The sequence below is a fragment of the Neopelma chrysocephalum genome, unplaced genomic scaffold (genome assembly GCF_003984885.1).
Source record: "Neopelma chrysocephalum unplaced genomic scaffold, ASM398488v2 Primary Assembly neopelma1_66, whole genome shotgun sequence".
NCBI lineage: Eukaryota > Metazoa > Chordata > Aves > Passeriformes > Pipridae > Neopelma > Neopelma chrysocephalum.
The window spans coordinates 6,603,919-6,622,670 of NW_020897725.1; the positions used below are offsets into that span (position 1 = coordinate 6,603,919).

An 18,752-nucleotide genomic window follows, 5' to 3' on the forward strand; every position below is an offset into this window, starting at 1 on the left:
CGGCGGGCCTAAGCCCCGCCTTCGCCGCGCTCCGATTGGCCGGCGGCCATAGCGCCATGTCGGCATAGCGCCGCCGATTGGCCGGCGTGGCTGCGGCCCGGGCGCGCGGTGCCCGCGGGGCGGCGGCGGCCGTTGCTCATTAGCATGGCCGGGGGGCCGCCCTTCCCGCGGGGCCGTCCCGCCGTTCACCCCCGATCCCCCCTGGACTCCCGATCCTCCCCGTTCCTGGCGTGGGGGTCGCGGGAACCAGGCCGGGCAGCGCCGCATCTTCCTCCCCGTAAGGCGGCTGCGGGGCGCCCTGACGCGGGCAGGTAGAGCATCAGCCGCGCCCCGCCGGGCGTGCGCCATCCTCCTCCGCCCCGCCCTAAACCCCGGGCGTGAGGGCTCCGGCACTGAGCGGGGTTGGGCACGGTGCAGCGGCGACCTGGGGGCGGCGGGACGAGCTCCAGCTCCTCCGGCATCGCGTGTGTCCGTGAGGAGCCGCGCAGAGCTCAGGGGTTCTTAAGAAGACGTTTTATTTTTTTTCAATTTTTTTTTTGAGGTTTCGGAACCTCTGTCCAGGCTCCTGGGGCTTGTCCCTCTTGTGGGTCTCCCAGTTTTCCTATTGAGATCTCCCTTCCATTGCAAAGGAAGTTGTCTCGTTTCTGTATATACGTTTTTTCATCCCTTGCACGAAGTCCCGGTTTGGGCTATCGACGGCGAAGCTTTGGAGGAACAGCCGGGAGCAGTGACCCTCACGATGTGGACCTTTCTGGGCATCGCCTCCTTCATCTACGTGTATAAAAAGTGTGGAGACCTCATGACTTACGCTAATAAGGAGGTGCTGCTCTCCGTGTTGGTATTTTTCTCGCTCGGCTTGCTGCTGTCCTACAGGTACCACTTCAGGGGGCCCCGGCAGCGACAGCAGCAGAAGCAGAAGTCACACCTGGGGATGCTCTCTGGTGTGCTCTCAGCTTTGCCGCTTGTTGGATTTTTCTGGGCCAAACCCACCCCGGGGTCTCAACAAGTCGAACAACCCAAATCCAGAAAGGTGAGTTTGATTCAGACGGGGCACGTGGGGTCCAAGGTCCCTCTGGCCACTGACCCCCTCTGCCCTGGTGAGGAAAAAGAGCTAAGAAAGGGGTGGAGAGGGTTTGTCTTTAGATGCTGGGTGTCTGATTTGTCATATTTTGTGTTAGTTTTGGATGGCAAAAGAAACAGTGAAACTTAAGTGATACACCAAGGGTTCTGTGGAGTCAAATCAAATGTGTTTGAAGAAAGATTTGTATTAAAAGATTATTATACTTGCAGAAAAATATCTTCAGTTGCCATTCTGTTATAAACATGAAGGACTGGAGCATCTCTCCTTTGAGGAAAGGCTGAGCTACTGTTCAGCCTGGAGAAGAGAAGGCTCGAGGAGGTTTTATCAATGTCTATATAAATGTATATCAATGTTTGTAAATACCTGAAGGGAGAGTGCAAAGAGCCAAGACTTTTTTCATCGATGCCCAGTGACAGGACGAGAGGAGATGGGCACAGAGTGAAACATGGGATGTTTGCTCTGAAGATCTGGAACCACTATTTACAGTGACTGAGCACTGCAACGTTGCCCAGAGAGGTGGCTGAGTCTCCAGCCTTGGAGGTATCCAAAACATGTCCTAGGCCAGTCTGCTCTGACCCTTCTTGAACAGGGGCTTTGGACCAGATGACCTCCAAAGACCCTTTTCAACCTCAGCCGTTCTGTGGCTCTGTGATCAGCTTCCTAATATTTGTGGATAAATCACATTTGTTTAGACAACTGCACATAGATTTACATGGAAATTATTGCTGAACTATTGCTTGTACAATAGGTGCGGGACCAGAGCTCAGACAGTCTGTTCTCTTGAGCCCAACATGGGCCTTGCTGTGGAATGGTGGAGAGCTGCAGTTGCTGCCTGGAGCTTAGCTGGAGTCCTGCCGTCCAAGACCATGGACAGGACATGTATATCCAGTACATCTGTGGCTGGCACTGTTTGGCTACCGTCCTTTGTACTTCTGGGTGTTATCATGTGAGCACTGACCCCTTGCACAAAAGAATATGAAACTGTTTTTGGCTGCAAGTCAAAGGTTCTGGATTTTTATTTTGTTTTTCTGGTAAAGCCTGCCTTTACCCCAATTTCTTCTATTACCTGAATTCAGATAGTTAGTTTTGCACTCCCTTGCTGCACTGGAGACATAAACATGACACTATGCCACTAGAAATTCTAGTGTCAGTGTTGTTCTGGGCATTTGTTTCACTGATGCAATCGTATTTTTACCACTGTCAGCACTGCAGTACCAAGGCATTTGTGAAAGAGTGAATTGAACTCTCTTCTACCAGCTGGAGAAATGACTTGCAGCTTTGCACTGGAGTTGCCCTTACAAAGTTGCCCTTTTTTTCACTTTGAAGTGTATGTGATTAGATGCTGTTGGGAAGGTTCTATAGCATAGCTGGTCTTCATCTTTAGGTACCAGTTTATGTGTTCATTGGTGTCCAATCCAATGTGTGTCAATTCTTAACAGTTTTAAATGTAGGTGAAGGGTGTTTTTCCTTATACTTTTAACTATCAGATGACTTTTCATTTCAGGACCACTTCTTAATAACGTTTCCCAGGTAGCTGCTTCTGCTGATCCTTTTCCGTGCTGAGTATTACCATAAGCCGTTATTATGGTACTTAGGTAGGTTTAGTTACAAGTAAAATTAAAGAGAAATATGTTTTCCAGAGAAATACATTTTCCAGTAAATCTGATACCTTTTTCTTTGCAAAGCGCTAAGGCCTCCATGTGGGAGTGGTTCCCTGGCATGAAGGCATCAGTGTCTTACTTTAAAGAATAAGAATATGGGTCTGCCTTGTCTTACTGTCTTTTATAGCTACTTTCAGTCTCTCTGACACTTATGTTAGTGGTTTGTCTTTGATCAGCAGGGCAGTTTTAAGCAAGGGTCTTGATTTTGTTTGCAGGGGTGTTGGTTTTTCTTTTCTCTTCTTGTACTTTTTTTGCATTGTAGAGTATGATGGATTTAATTTCAGGCAAAACTAAACTGGAAGATGCTCTCCACCTACTGATATTCAGTCCCTGGCTCAGAGTAGAACTAGTTCAAAGTCAGCCCTCTGACAAGGTTATGGTACAGATACATCAGCACGTGTAACTTTGTTGGCTTTGTTTTCTAAAGGGTAAAAAAGAAGTGAGCTTCTCAGATGTGTATTTGACAGAGACCGCTCCAAATACAACATTATCGCCTCAATATGATCCAGAAATTATCATTGTGGGATCAGGCGTCCTTGGTTCTTCCTTGGCGACAGTGCTTTCAAGGGATGGAAGAAAGGTGACAGTGATAGAGAGGGATCTGAAAGAACCTGACAGGATAGTTGGAGAATTGTTGCAACCTGGAGGATTTCATGCTCTTCGAGACTTGGGTCTTGAAGGTAAGTGCAATTCAAAATGTATATATATGTGTAACACAACAGTTAGTACACCCAATAAAGTTTTTAGTGAAAGCACACCTACATAGAAAAATTAAGAAATAATATTTGTGCTTTACATTTGAATTATAATTGCTTGTGTATTTCCAGTTTGCTATTTTGAAAACACTTGTCTTTTAATATGTTTTTTTAAGAAAATTGGACCCTATGTAAAGAAATTCCTTTAATACATAATTAAGCTTTCTTAAAGACTTTTTTAAACTCATATGTTGGCTTATATTTTGCAGATACAGTAGAAGGTATTGATTCACAAGTGGTAAATGGTTACATAATTCATGACCTAGAGAGCAAGTCAGAGGTTGAGATTCCTTATCCAACATCTGAAGATGGACGTGTGGCCAGTGGAAGATCTTTTCATCATGGCCAGTTCATCATGGGTCTCCGAAGGGCAGCTATGGCAGAGCCCAAGTGAGTCACGCTGTGAACAGCACAGTTGGGATCCAGAGATTCAAAAACACTGTTCCCAGCATCCATGAGATTCCTTAACCATTTTCCTCTGTCCCAACAGGGAGGGCTGCAATGAACAAGAGTAAGAGAAAGTAGCAGCTATAGTTACTCATTCTGCTTTCTGTAGACAAGTTCATAAGTTACATATACATCACATATATCATATATACACTACCCTTTGGGACAAGTAACTCTTTAAACTAAGGGAATATAGGCTTTAAATATTAGGCAAGGTACTGACGCATCTGTGTGGGGGAACAGTTCGTGGTTGAAGGGTTGATTCTCTTGTGCTGATTCTTGGGTTTGGCATTTTACCAGAAGCAGTGACCTCTTCTTGGTGAGCAATGCTCAGAACTTCTTTGGCCAAGATGTGAGTGGCAAATCTGGCATAATTTCTTAGTTTGTGGTTTGTGTTCAAAGGGATCTGTAAAGGTCATGTAGTCCAACCCTCCTGCAACGGGCAGGATCATGTATGTCTTCCACTGACATTGTCAGTGATGCCAGAAAACAAGTTTTTGCATGCATGTTGCATGTTCATTTTTTTCATGTTGTCTTTTTTCCCACCTAAATAATTTTTTCCCCGAAAAATATGCTAAGTGCCATATGTCCCCTCAGAAGGGAAATATGGTATTATCATACTTTTACCTAACATATTTTTATTCTGAGCTGGAAAATTGCTCTCTCCTGTCATATCTGTTATATCATATGAATTACTGAAAGCAGCATTAAAAGTTAACAGCTCTGTAGTACAGTTAAAATTAATAGCAATTGTGTTCACTAGCTCTGAAGACTAAAGCCTTCTTGTTGAAGCTACAAGTTCAGTGAAATTTGGTTACCTGTTTCTTCAACTTGCAGAAAACTCCAGTAGCTGTACAGACTCTTGGAAGCAAAAACTTTAAAAAAATTAACGTTTGTGACTTGAATTAAATTCTTTCCCCTTTTTCTATACACTCATTAATGACTGTTTTTTGTATGCTTCTTTGCCATTTGAATTGTAGCATAGAAAACTGCGTGTTTAGATGGAGGAAAGAGCAAGAACTCTTAATAGTGCCATGAAGTTTTGTTTTCATCTCGAAGCTTGTGAAAATACAGGGGATAATTGTTACTGATTAATATATCCTCTTTATAAGTACTAGGCAATATGAATTCATTTCAGATGAGTAAAATTAATCTTTCTGGGTAAGAGGTAGCAGATCATAAGTTTGTAACAGTAAACTAATTCTGTATGATTATGAACTGATTTATATTGGGTGTGAACCAGAAAAAGAAGTGAGCACTTATATAGGTAACAGAAATGACAACTATAAAAGAAATTTAGAGCTGATAGGATCTGCAGAGCTCTGTTTCACTGTCATGCTGCTGCGTTCCCTTGCTGTTGAAGTTTCTGTCAGTGTACTCATACTTAACCATTTATGTTTTGTTACAGCCACAGTGCCTGTTGCCTGGCAAATCAAGCCAGTCATGATCTGTTCTGAAATTTCCATGCTGGATGGCATGTAGAAAAGACATAAATTGAACTGTTTGTATTCCTTCTGAGAGCCTGAAATGGCAAGCTGTTGTATTCTCATGTGGACCTTTAGCTTAGTTCTCCAAGTCATGGAATTTCACCTGAATAGGGAATATTTGTGAGGGAGAGACAGTGTCCCATTTCGAGCTGCTAAGTCTGAACTGCTGTGATCAAGTCTAACAGCTCAAACCCAACAAGGGATGTAAGTTTGCAGGGATTTAATTTCTGAACCCAAAAGAGCTCTGGTTGGGAGGTAGAAGAAAGGGACACTTTGTTCAAAGAGAAGTGTCTGCAGAACTTTAAAAGCATAATTAGCAAAAAAAACCCCAAAACCAATACCAAATGTATCCTGAATTCCTGAGTTACCAACCTAGACATCTGTGTCCTAAACAGGTTAGATTAGTTTGGACTCTTCTGAGAATTAAGTGCCTCACCTTTATCTAGTGTACATGTTAAGTATTTAGGTGCTGCTGATCTTGCTCTTTAATTCTCCTTGGAGTTAGGTCTCACCTGCACTGTCAGCAATTCCCACCACTTCACTGAGATGACTCGGTCAGCTGCCAGATTTCTGACCATTATTAGATGTGAAACTCCTCTCAGCATCTCCCACTTGGCCATGAAGCACCTGAAGCACAGGGGGAGATTCTTCTTAGTGGCAGAGTGTTTAAGATAAGCACACAGTTTTTAGAATATTCAGGTATTAAACCAAAGGTAATGTTGAACTGAAATTAATGACCAACACCTTTTGACATTTAATCTGGCTTCAGAAAGTGGCAAGAACACTTCCTTGTAAGTTTTAAACAAATTGTGTCGGCAGAGACAAGATTAGTGAAAATTTGGTTTTTTCTTCTGTGTCTAGAGCCTTGAAATGTTGGCATCATTAATCCTCTTCTGTTTTAACCCCTCCATTTCAGTGCCAAATTCATTGAGGGGACTGTGTTACAGTTGCTTGAGGAAGATGACTGTGTCGTGGGTGTTCAGTACAAGGACAAAGAAACTGGAGACACTAAGGTAAGACAGTTTTCTGTTATGATCTTTGTTAAACTATTGAGAAAATTGAGGGTTGATTTACATATATAATTTTTTTAAAACTTGTGTTTCAGAGCACTGGTGCAGAAATAATGCAGTTATCAAGAAAGCAAAAGCTTTAATGAAGAGAGATTACTTTCTAGTAAATACAGTCCTGGAATGTGGGAATTCTCATTATAACTTGTTATGCAGCTTCTGTTTTCAGTGTCTCTGGAGAATTCAGTTCATTATTTGTTTCAATATTCATATGTCTAGAGTTTAAAATCTTTTGAGAATTCTTGGTGAAAAAACCCCAGTATATTAGGATTTGTGCTTTGAGTGTGTGTAATGGTCTACATTTCCACATATACATCCACCAGCTAGCGGGGGACTGAAAATAAGTTACCTCTTCATAGCGAAAGCTCTATCCAGTCATTTCTTGGATGACAGAGAGTTCTGGCCTATTTTAATTGTATCACTGATTTGATTAATGTTCTTTGCATCAACTAATGCTAAATTGCTGACTAAATGTTGTGAAACTGTGTGAACTTAAAAACTTTAGGAAAGAGCAGTCTGGATAGGACCTCTGTGCTGAAGTTGTGGGTATACTGCCTACTCTTTAGAAAAAAACCAAGTTTTTAAGCTTCTTTGTTGACTTTGAAATTCCTTTGCTGCCTAAAGTTATGTAGGCAGATGTTCAGATGTGCTGTGATGGGGAAGATGGGACTCTCCTGCCTATGCCCTGCTGCCCTTCATAGTACATGGAGAAAACTCCTGAGTAGCTGGAAGATCCTGCCCTGAGCATTACAACAATATCTTTCATACTTAAGGAGTAATAGCATAAAACCATATGTGAGAGAGCCTTTTAAAAGTACTTACCAAAGCCATGAGAGAGCAAGCTGGTTTTAGACTTACCTCGGACAAGTGGCATTTCAGCCCACTTGATGGCAAAGTACTGCAAGTAGGAAGCTGTAAGAGAGAGGTTACAACGTCCTTGACCCCTCTTGAGGTAGCTGGAGGAGGAGGGAGTTCCAAGTCCCGTTCATTGGTCTGTCTTACGTGTAATGTAAAATGAACAAAACCATACTAGGAAATCCACTCTAATAGAATAAGCCACTGAATCACAGATAGGTGTGAGAAAGATGGGGAGTTTGGAGAGGAGGATGTTTTTTTGGGGGAGAAGGGTGGGGTTTTTTGGTGTTTTGTTTTTTTTTTTTCTCGAATCCAATTGGCTTTATGATCCAGCAACATAGAAGGAGTTTTTTGTTTTATTTTGTTTGAGTGGTGGAAAAAGATAGTGTATATTTTGCTTTGAATTTTGTTTTTAAGCTTCTTGCATTTATGGATGTTGTTAATGTAATTTTAAGTGTGACTTACTTACTTCACCAGCAGTAGGGTGACCTGTGTTTTAACCTATGTAGTTCCTGAGAGCATGGGTGTTGTTCTAAAGGACTTAAGTTTTCTATCTGTATACTGGAGATAAACAAATTCATGTTTCGCTCTGAATGCTGAAGTTCAGTGGCTAGAAAGAGCTGTTTCATTTGCTGGCTTAGAACTCCTTTGATTTTAGAAATCTAGTGTAAGAAATTTCTATTAAACATTTCTTCATAGCTATGTTTCCCTACCTGTGAGTTCTTACAGCTAGGAAACTCTTAGTTGAGTAAAAAAAACAAAACCCAAGGCTGTTTATGTTCCTTAACCTGCTTTCATAAAGAAAGGAGGCTGATCTGTGTTGTGTGTCTATGTTTTTCTGTTCTCTCCATCCCTCTTGTCCACTATAAAAAGAGATTTTTATTCTCTTAAATGAGGTTTATATTAGACGGTGTGTTAAAGTCAACTTACAAAATTTATCAAAACCAGGCAGCTGAATAGACTCAAGGTTTAGTATGTTAACTGTGGAAAAATTGTAGCATGAACGTTCAGCTCATTAGACACCAGGGAACCCATACAGGCAGGTGACTTTGGTCTAGTTGCAGGAGTAATTAGCTTGCAATCATCCAATCTGGGAATCCATAGGGAAGAGGTTTCATTAGCTCTACTCAGGAACTCACTTCTATAAGCACAGACTCCATAAAATGTGTATTATTTTACTCAGATCTACTCTCATCTGATTTTGTCCAACTTCCCCTCACACAGCAGAAGATGTTATGGTTTGTGTGACCAAGTGGAGTTGGACTTGACGATCCTTGTGAGTCCCTCCCAGCTCAGGATATTCTATGATTCTGTGAAGTGACAGAGTCCATTCTGATGCTGGAGGCAAGTGCTCCTGGAGTAACCCATTCACATAGTGCCTCACCAGATGCTTCCATCCAATAGTAAAAGTTTTCCTAGGAATACTAATGAAACACAGCATGCCTTTTTTGTCTTGTTACTTACATCCTGAAAGCTTAGAAGGAAAACTGTATTTTACTGCTTCTGCCAAGCATATGAGATTACTGAAGGCCAAAGATTAATGCTCAGTGTAAATCTATTGTCATTTGAAGTTCAATTACTGAATATATTGACATTGAGAAAGCTGCAGATAGAAGGGAACATCTACTCACATTTGTATTTTGTCTATATACACTATTTGTTATAACTCCTAAGTATACTGGAAAGTGCTCAGAGTTCCTTGCTTGGTCTTTTAAAGAGGATCCTATATGCTTACTGCATATCAGTTTGTTAAACTTTGGTTTGGTTTTCTTCAGTTGCTTATGCATGGTTCTTTAATTTAAAATTTCTTTCTTTTTTTTTTTTTCCTTCTGAAGAGTATTACAGGCTGAAGGGAGCAATTACTCCTCTTTCTTGTCTTTTTTTCTTATCCAAGTTCCTACACTGTTCCCATAACTGTGTTATCTGAGTGCATGTCTAAAGAAGCTGGAGTATATCATTAGATGAGCTTTTAGAGGAAGTAGGTATGAATAAGAGGGAGGCAAAAAATACTGTATTTCTTAATACATATGTTGTTAGTATAGTCTGTGATCCTCTTAGATGTTTATTGTTTTGTAGAACATGTAATGTACAATTGCAAAGGAGAGCTTGAGTTGCTTCTCACTGTTCTGAAGCAAAATTGACAGTGTCATATCTTTATTTTTTCTTCATGCTGCAGGAACTTCACGCACCACTTACAGTTGTAGCTGATGGACTTTTTTCCAAGTTTAGGAAAAACCTGGTGTCCAGTAAAGTTACTGTTTCATCCCATTTTGTTGGTTGCATTTTGAAGGTAACTTTTATGCATAATACTATATAAGCCAGTATGCTACTGCTTCTTTATGTGAGTCTGAATTTCACTGAATTTGTTGTTGTTCATTACCTTTTCCAACAGAATCAATTAGAACTCTGCTTTTAGATATTTATCCAGCTGTTCTGTCAGTTTCTGTGTCCCTTTGAGGAGTGCTTGGAAATTTTGATCTTTGTTTTTCTCTATGAAATTGTTGATAAATCCTCCATCCCAGCTCTAGGATAGTTTAACTTACTATATCAGACTTCACGTTTGGTATAGTTACACATCATATTTTCAACTCTTAAAACACTTTTAAGTATCTGTGAGCCAGCTTTGGCTTTGTTTTCTGTGTTTTAAGGTAGATGTTGTGGTTAAATTTAGATTTCTAGTTTTAAGAGTGGAGTATAATGCTAATCTTAAACATATTGATGAACAGGGGAAGGTTTAAAAAAATGTCTAGGGATTCCACATAGCTAGTTTAAACTGAGCACTGAACTCACTAGACCAGTTCACAGAAATTTATTGTTAGAAAGAAACATTTCAGCATCTTATGTAAGGCAGTGCTATGTGCACTATTAGTGCTGTGTCTTATTTAGCACTAAGCTCTGGATCGGAAGTGGGCACCACTGTAAACCTGGAACCCAGTTTGTAAAATTGTTACCCTGGATATAGGGGCTTTGACAGGTTTGTGAAAGATACTGGTACTCAAGATGGTGACACTCCTTTTTTCACGATACTTAGAGTATTTGTTCAGGGAGTGGAAATCATGCTGACAGCTGTGACTCAAACCACCTACAGTTTATACTCCAGGAGAATACCCAAATTGTGCTCCTGCCTGAAGGTGTGTGGTACCTTGTAAACAGGTACCTATTTGCCTTCAGGATGTATAAACTTGAAGAGAGAAGGTGGTGTCCTGGTTTCGGACCAGGAATCTGGGTTAGTAGCTGGGTGGTTGGAGAACCCAGGTAAAAATCCTGGCTGGGTCTTACACTCTGTGGCTACTGCAAAAAATAATTAAGGGAGCAAAAATCATTAAGGAGAATGAACCAAAATTAACAGAATTTTCACTATACTGGGGACACTGACTTGGAGGAACTTCAGCATTTTTTGGTCCCTGACTCAGTTAGCACCGCCCAAGTTTCTCTACTTTTGGAATCTTGTTTAAGACCTCACTAGGTAGGACTCCATAGTTCTTCCTCCATTGATGTCTCCATGTAGTTGTGTTCAGACTAGTGCATTTCTTTCCCTCCCACCACTTTCTTTATGAAAAGAAAACAGAATGATCTTACCAAAAACTACTACATTGATTGTATTACAGGTTTTCAATGGCATGCATTAAATGTTGATAAGGTATTCAAATCAAATGTATAAAGTAGTATATATTCTCGTAAATATTAAAATATATTGGCAGAAGAATTGTTGCTACACTGAAGTTCAGAACTTTCTTTTTGAAAACACTTCATTTAAGAGACAAATAACACAAATTTAATATGATACAGGATTTTATTTTAAAGTATTTTAGAAAATTATTTTGTATGTCTGACATTTAGTATCCTGTCATTAATCAGTCTCAATCTTTCTCCGTCTTCTTTCCTTTTTAAGGATTCACCACAGTTTAAAGCTAATTATGCTGAACTTGTTTTAGCTAAGACAAGTCCAGTGCTAATCTATAAGATTTCTTCAACTGAGACTCGGGTCCTTGTTGATATTCGAGGGGAAATGCCCAAAAATTTAAAAGAATACATGATTGAGAACATTCATCCACAACTGCCTGGTGAGTCTAGAAACTTTTCTAGGTAATTGTCACATTTAAATATGCCCCAAAAAAGACACATTTCATTGAATCCATTGAACTGTGTGGGCTTTTCCACATGTGCGGTTACTGGTCCAGTAACCGTACACCCTTCCTCGCCTCCACATCACGCAGTTTATTCAGCTCACATTGGTGAGGTTGGCAATCCAGAAGGATTAGATCTCTAAGGAGAGGTTAAAATAGGTTACATACAAGTTATTTTTGACTTAGTCTAAGTACTGTAACTAAAATATTTGATTATTGCAGATCATTTAAAGGAACCATTCTTAATAGCAGTTCAGAATGACCGTTTGAGGACTATGCCAGCCAGCTTCTTGCCTCCTTCAGCTGTAAACAAGAAAGGTGTGTTCTAGTTTCAACTGGAATGTTTGTATTGACGCCAGACTTTAAATCAATGCCTCTTTTATCTCTAAGTTTAATTTACTCAGTTGCTCAAGCTTATACAGAAAACTTATAAGAAAACTTCATTTAAAAAAAAAAAGGAAATTAAGAGTGTGTTTGTGCTTTTTGACACATGTACATGTATACCTGTGGGGGAAAAAATAGCTTGACCTTGATCATTTTAAAACACTTTTAAGCCTGTTAATTTAAAGACACTTTTTGTTTTTTTCCTTTGTTTTTTTCTTTTTTAATTTCTAGTGTTATTCATCTTATTTTCTGGTGGGAATGAATTCTTAGTATGTTTGATTTTTTTTTTTTTTTTTTTTAATTGAGGGCTTGAGTGCTAAGATTCTGTAATGGCCATGCAGTATCCCATTGTTTTTTCTCTTCTACCTAGGTGTTCTTCTTTTAGGAGATGCATATAATATAAGACACCCTCTAACTGGTGGAGGAATGAGTGTTATTTTAAATGATGTTAAAATATGGAGAAGTTTGCTTCAGGATATTCCAGACCTTTATGAAGATTCTGATGTTCTTAAGGTGATTCTTTATTTTGGATTTTAGACAGCTTTTGCTGCAATTCAGTGACACATTTGTAAGTTTTCTGCAACTCGGGCAAGTAAGTTTTCAAAGCAGTTTTCAAAAGTTTGGATAGAATAATTAGAAACCAGGGATTCAGCAGGGGAGCTGTGGTTTGGGAGCACTGTGGTTGTGTGGCAAAAAGCAGTTTCCAACCCGTGCTTACAGACCTGCCATATTTTACTTAAGGAGACTGGTGTGCTGTGTCCAGTCAGAATGCTTTGCTAATATAAAGTGATATTCCAGTCTTAGTAGTGTATTTGTATCCAGATTGGTCCTAAATGTGGTGGGTTTGGACCATTACACTTGTGTGAGTGGAACTTAGAGAATAATGAACTTGTGTACTAAGTCTTTCAAGACACATCTCAGTGCTCCACGAGCCTCTTGTCCACTGAATTAATCTCACAGTAGTAAGGCAGAAGACATCCTTCTTTCCCAGGATCAGTACCATCAGTGTTCACGCAAGGTTTATTTTTTCAGTGAGATTTAAACTCAAAATTCTCATGAGTAGATAGTAAGAGCTCTTATTTATTTGTTTACTGCTTTTCATCGGGTTAGGCATATTGTCTTGGCTAAATTACAGATAGTATAATTACAGACTACAAACAGGTGATTCAAAAGTGTATTTGAAAATTGAGAAGCACTTAGAGGGATCCTAAATGTCAGGACAGTTCAGGACTTGCCTGACCAAATGCAGATACTTATATCTCAGCTAGTCACCTCAGACTTCCATTATCAGTCAACTGAGAGAACTAGATGAGTGTTACCTTTCAAGTTCCAACCTACCCCAGCCACCCCAACCTACCCCAGCCCCCTACTCTAGGATGTATGCTCTGGAACTACCTTTTTTTCCCCCCCTATATTTAGTGTAAGAGGAGCCTAAACTGCTTCCAAGTTTCCAAACTTCAACAAGTTTCCAAAATTCCTTAATGACTTCACTTTGAACTGATCTAGCACATCACTAAATCCACTCTGCACTTCCATGAGCATGACTTTTGCCACCTCTTTGGAAATCTTTTGAATGCTCTTCCATTTTACTGACTTTATTTTTGTTTCTCCATTTTTCAGGCAAAAAGAACATTTTACTGGTCAAGAAAAAAATCTCATTCTTTTGTAGTAAATGTTCTTGCCCAGGCACTTTATGAACTCTTTGCTGCCAGAGATGGTAAATATATTTTAACAATAACCTCTGACTAGTTACAACTTGGTAAATAAATATGCCTGGGGAAGGGATGTGTTTGACCATGCATCCATGTGTTTGTGTGTGTATATGAATATATAAATATGTATGTATATTGATATATATTAAAAATATATTAATCAAAGGATTTTAATAAGTTAGCTCATATTCTCTGCCTGTTTAGTTCTATTGGGATGTAGATGAGTTTTAGCAATGTGAAGGCAAGTCTGAAGTTAGTATTAAAAAAAACCCCAAAAACAAAGAAAAACCCCACAAAGAAAAAAGTAGGAAGCACTTGTTCTTGTGTCAGTTAATGCAAAAATATGTAGATATTCTGTAAGGATATCCTTTCCTTAAATAAAACCATCTCAAAATCCAGCTGAATTGAACAGAACAACAGCTTCAAAAATCCTGGATTTAATGTTGTGTAGGCAGAAAAATTTTTTGGTATGTGTTGAATATATTTATTGAGTCATTTTAATTCATTTTGTAGATTCCTTGCATCAGCTAAAGACAGCCTGTTTCCATTACTTCAGACTTGGGGGAGAATGTGTCTCAGGTCCTGTTGGATTGCTCTCTGTGTAAGTTCACTGTGCTGTCAGTAGTTAATGTGAAGGGGGCTGAGCACCGTGAGCCCCTGTGAGATCTGCACAGGGAGAATGGCCCACACCAGCCTGTGTTGTTAAGATTATACTAAGGGTTGGATCCTTATTAGAAACTGTCTTTAAATGATTTTTTTTTTCCTTTCTTTCTGTGTAAAGAAGGCCACCAAAAGCTGAAGAGAAGTTAGTGTAGGTGGCACAGGAGTTTGAATGAGGTGGAGGGGTCCAGACCAACAGAGCAGCTGCTGGAGACATTCCCTACTTGACAAGTTGAGAGTAGTGAAGGATGAGGCCTCTCATAAAAGGTTGTAAGGAACAGGGAAATCTCTAGCTATGAAGGTATTTGAATGACCCTTCAGAAACTAATGAATGCACAGTAAATCATACTACTCTGAACATGTGAGAATGTGTGCTTTTATGTTTCTCCTTTTGGAATGAGAGCTGAAACTGCAGAGCCTGTTGAGAATATTCTTCCAAGGGATGATAAAGGCAGACACAGAGTACTGGAAAAGAGAAAGCAGCAGGCTGTGTTGGCTGTGCTGTAGAAGGGACCACAGAGTGTGGAGCAGCTGCAAGAGAACCAAGTTTGTAATTTTTAGTTGAGATGGCAGGACTAGAGCTGCGTAAATTAGAAGGGGGTGTGTTATCTTGAGTGGAGATCTCTATTTGTAAAATGAAAATTTGTCAGTGCTTTCTGACTCTGTTTATTTACCTGTTTTATATATTTATTTTTTTTAATGCAGGTTATCTCCTAAACCAATGGTACTGATTGGCCACTTCTTTGCTGTGGCTTTATACGCCGTTTATTTTTGCTTTAAGTCAGAGTCCTGGATCACCACACCTCGAGCAGTTTTCAGTAGTGGAGCTGTTCTTTACCGGAGCTGCTCTATAATATTTCCACTTATTTACTCTGAAATGAAGTATTTAGTCTACTAAAATCCAGGGGAAAATGACTGGAGGAAGAAAACAAGGAAATCACAATGCCTTCAAAATCTTTGGACGTGTACTATTTAATATTGTATTATGTTTTCTTCTCTTCAAAATGCAATTTCCTTGATAAGGATTTAACTTAATTTTGGTTTTGTGGTTATATACATATATATTATATGTAAATATTCTTTTCTTTGCAATTTAAGTTCAAAAAGGAGTTAGCTGTTTACAAAGACCATAATTAAGTGTTGACATGTGGTAGATAATTGCCAGTTTTGACAGAATTTCTTTCCTTGCTTTACCCATTGCTGAGTGCACCACTAATATTAATAAACTGAGAAGTGAGAACTGTAAACTATATGCTGCTATTATCCTTCATGCTTTTTCTGTTCAGTAGTTGTATAGACTGTTTCTTTATTACTGTGAAGTATTGTAACATTCTTGAATTGGGTTATTTTGTTAGGATTTGCCTCTGTTCTGTTTCAGTTGCAGGTAAGATACTAGCCTGTTGGCACTTAAAAGGACATTGTAAAGGATGTCAGATTTTGATGTGTCACCATATCTTTAACTTCAGTCACTGTTGCCAGTACCATGTTGCTCTTCTGAATTCATTCTTTACGCTGGAATTCATTTAAACAAGTAATAATCAAACCATAGCTGTGTTGGCTACTGCAGTGCACTCAGGTACTGAAAGCACATGTTTTTTGGAAATTTCTTCCTATCTCGCTTCCTTTTAAAACCTTGGGAGTTTGGATTTGTTTTGCTTGGAATGTGTGCAACTGAAGTTTAACACTGCCACAAACTGAAGCACAGCAACAAACTTTATCCACTGAAACAAATTCAGTCCAGGCTATTTCCAGTAGACAGTAAAGTAATCTTTAATATTACTTCTAAAAATTAATGAGAAGTACCATGAAAGTGTCCTTTTAATACTTGGAGTGTGGTGGGATTATTTTTCCTGTAGAAATTGCTGCATGCTACTAAAGAGTTCATATCTATTCCTGTTGGTCACTATTCTTCTCAATGTTCTCATTATTGGTGTGCTTTTCTTTGTTCTTGTGCATCTGCATTTTACTTTGCCTTTTCTATAATTGACTTGGGGATGGCTCCTTTCCTGGCTTGCCTAAACAATCACATGTGGGTGCAGCCAACAGTCTGGAAAGCAGTAACAGATTTTGTTCTTCTGTACTGGTGAAACTGTGACTCTATCTTTAAAATGGCAGATTGCATAAGCTGTGTATAAACACATTTTATCTTGGACTGTGAAAAAAATCTGTGGAGAGACTTTATTTAGTATTTTATTTGATGAATATGACCTGTTCTTTTCCAGAAGCAAAAGTATGTATATTTTTCTAACCATGATCACTTTTGATACCCTCTTGAAATTACACCCATCATGAATATGTCTATGTTTAAACTTTAGGGTAAAGTACTAATATTTTCAAATATCATTATATATGGTAACTAAATGATGCCCCTTTAAGGGTACACAAAGTTTGCAGAATTTATACAAGTGTTTTCAAAATTTGTGACAATTTTGAAAATGTTGATTAATTTTACATTTTCTATTTTTTTATATTATTTGCAGTCAGTCTCTTTAAAGTCAAGGATAAAAAGTCCTGAGCCAAATACACATCCTCAGCTTACTTAAATAAAAAGTTACGATATATGTAGATTATTTCTGTTGTGTATCTCTGGTTAATGAGTTTTGTTAAATCCTAATTGATCAGGAAATATGAGTGTGCTTAAATTTGCATGTATGTGTAAGGACTTTTTTCTTTTCTTTTCTTGAATTTGGTGCCTGGTTAAGTCTCTTGATGATCAGGGTAACAATCACTTATTGGAAGTTACAGGGAGAGAGACAAATTTTGCACATGTGTATGTGAAGGGTCAACCTGAAAACAAGTCCCATCAAATGGCTACGTGCCTTGTCCTCAGGACAAGATGAAGGCCTTATGTTGAAGTATCAAACAAACTGGGAACATTGTGACACCAGGCAACACAACTTCTAACTGAAGTTACTGATGAGTTGGTTTCAGGTAGTGTTGGACAGTGTTGGCTGGGTGCCATGAAAGAAGCAGTTCTTGAGTCAACTGAGAGTAAGAATAAAGCTGGCAGTGAGTGGGCAATGTCTGTAGGTAAAATGGCCAAAAATGGAATCCAACAGCAGCTTATGCTAAGCCACAGTATGGTCACGGGCAGATGGTCTGTAAGAACCCTGATTTTCATTTTCTACACCTATATGCAGCGAAGTGAAGCAACGTGCCAGGAAAGTTGTGTCACAGGCATGGTTCAGAATCTGAGAGGAGCACAACCTACGTGCAACTTGAGTTGTCCATGTATCTGCAAACTCTGAAGAGGTTGGTTCTAAGGATTTGTACACTGCAACATTTAATAGCGTTCCATGTCCTCAATTAAGTGTTGTGGGCACAGGAGATGTGTGTTGTACTTGTGGTTATCCCTCTGCTCCAAGACTAGTGCAGCTGCAGCTAAGGGAGAGAGCAGAAGGAGCAAGAGAAGTAGCTACGTAGTGGTGAGATTGTAGGTTTGAGATTGTAGGTGTTCACATTGTGCAGGAGTATGAAAACTTGCTCGTGGTGAGGAGGAAAGAAGAAACAGTGTCATGGAATCATAGAATCATCAAGTTTGGAAAAGACCTCCAAGAGGTTTGACCGAACACCACCATGTCAATTAACCACAGTACTAAGTGCTCTGTCCAGTTGTTTTTTGAACACCTACCTGGGCAGCCCATTCCAATGCTTAACCATTCAATTTTTCCTGGTATCCAACCTAAACCTCCCCTGGTGCAGCTTGAGGTCATTCTTGTCCTATCTCTAGTTGCCTGGGAGAAGAGGTTGACCCCCACCTGGCTACAACCTCCTTTCAGGTAGTTATAGAGAGTGATGTCTCCCCTGAGCCTCCTCCAGGCTCAACACCCCGAGCTCCCTCAGCCACTCCTCCTATGACTTACTCTCCAGACCGTTCACCAGCTCCGTTGCCCTTAACTGGACTTGCTCCAGCACCTCAATGTCTTTCTTGAACTGAGGGGCCCAGAACTGGACACAGAATTCAGCTGCTGCACTGCAGAGTGGTTAGATAGGAAAGGTGTGTGGAGCATGTTGCCTGTACTGCTTTCCCACGAGTAAGCGGTGACCTGTGCTTCTTCAAAGGCTGCTCATGTGCCCTAAAACCTACATGTTGGTATTTTGCTGTAATCCTGTTGATGCTCATGGGTTGTTTTGTGTCAGTAGGGCTGTAGTTTACAGTTTACTCACAGTCCTTGCACATATTGCTCTCTGAAACCAGCTTGTGTATTCTGGACAAAAGTAAAATCCCTTCAAATCAGAATAACTATGGGCAGTTGATAAATTATTCATCCTGAAATTCTGGCTTGCTCAGCATGACATTACTGCATGGAAAATTGTGTCAGCATTTCCTAAATTGTTCCCTGTGAAGCTCCAAAGAGCTGCACAAGCTCCTCTGCTGTGCAGAGTGAACAGAGGAATGACAGAGTTTGCTGAAATAAAATTATTCCAGGTATTAAAACTAAAAGCTGACAGAGTATTTTAAATAGTAACTTAAATCTGCTGTTAATTTAAGCAAAATAACATAAATAGGAAAAAT

At 39.7% G+C, this 18,752-nt stretch overlaps 1 protein-coding gene across 1 annotated transcript; it reads left to right on the forward strand.

The window, feature by feature from the left end:
• Positions 1-340: 340 nt before the first annotated feature.
• Positions 341-16,806, forward strand: SQLE (squalene epoxidase). Its single transcript, XM_027684450.1, has 11 exons — positions 341-1,030; positions 3,170-3,422; positions 3,707-3,887; positions 6,348-6,444; positions 9,530-9,643; positions 11,246-11,417; positions 11,703-11,798; positions 12,235-12,377; positions 13,485-13,581; positions 14,090-14,177; positions 14,942-16,806. Exons 1-11 carry the CDS (start codon positions 740-742, stop codon positions 15,132-15,134), a joined length of 1,725 nt encoding a protein of 574 aa, XP_027540251.1. The 5' UTR covers positions 341-739; the 3' UTR covers positions 15,135-16,806.
• The last annotated feature ends 1,946 nt before the right edge of the window (positions 16,807-18,752 follow it).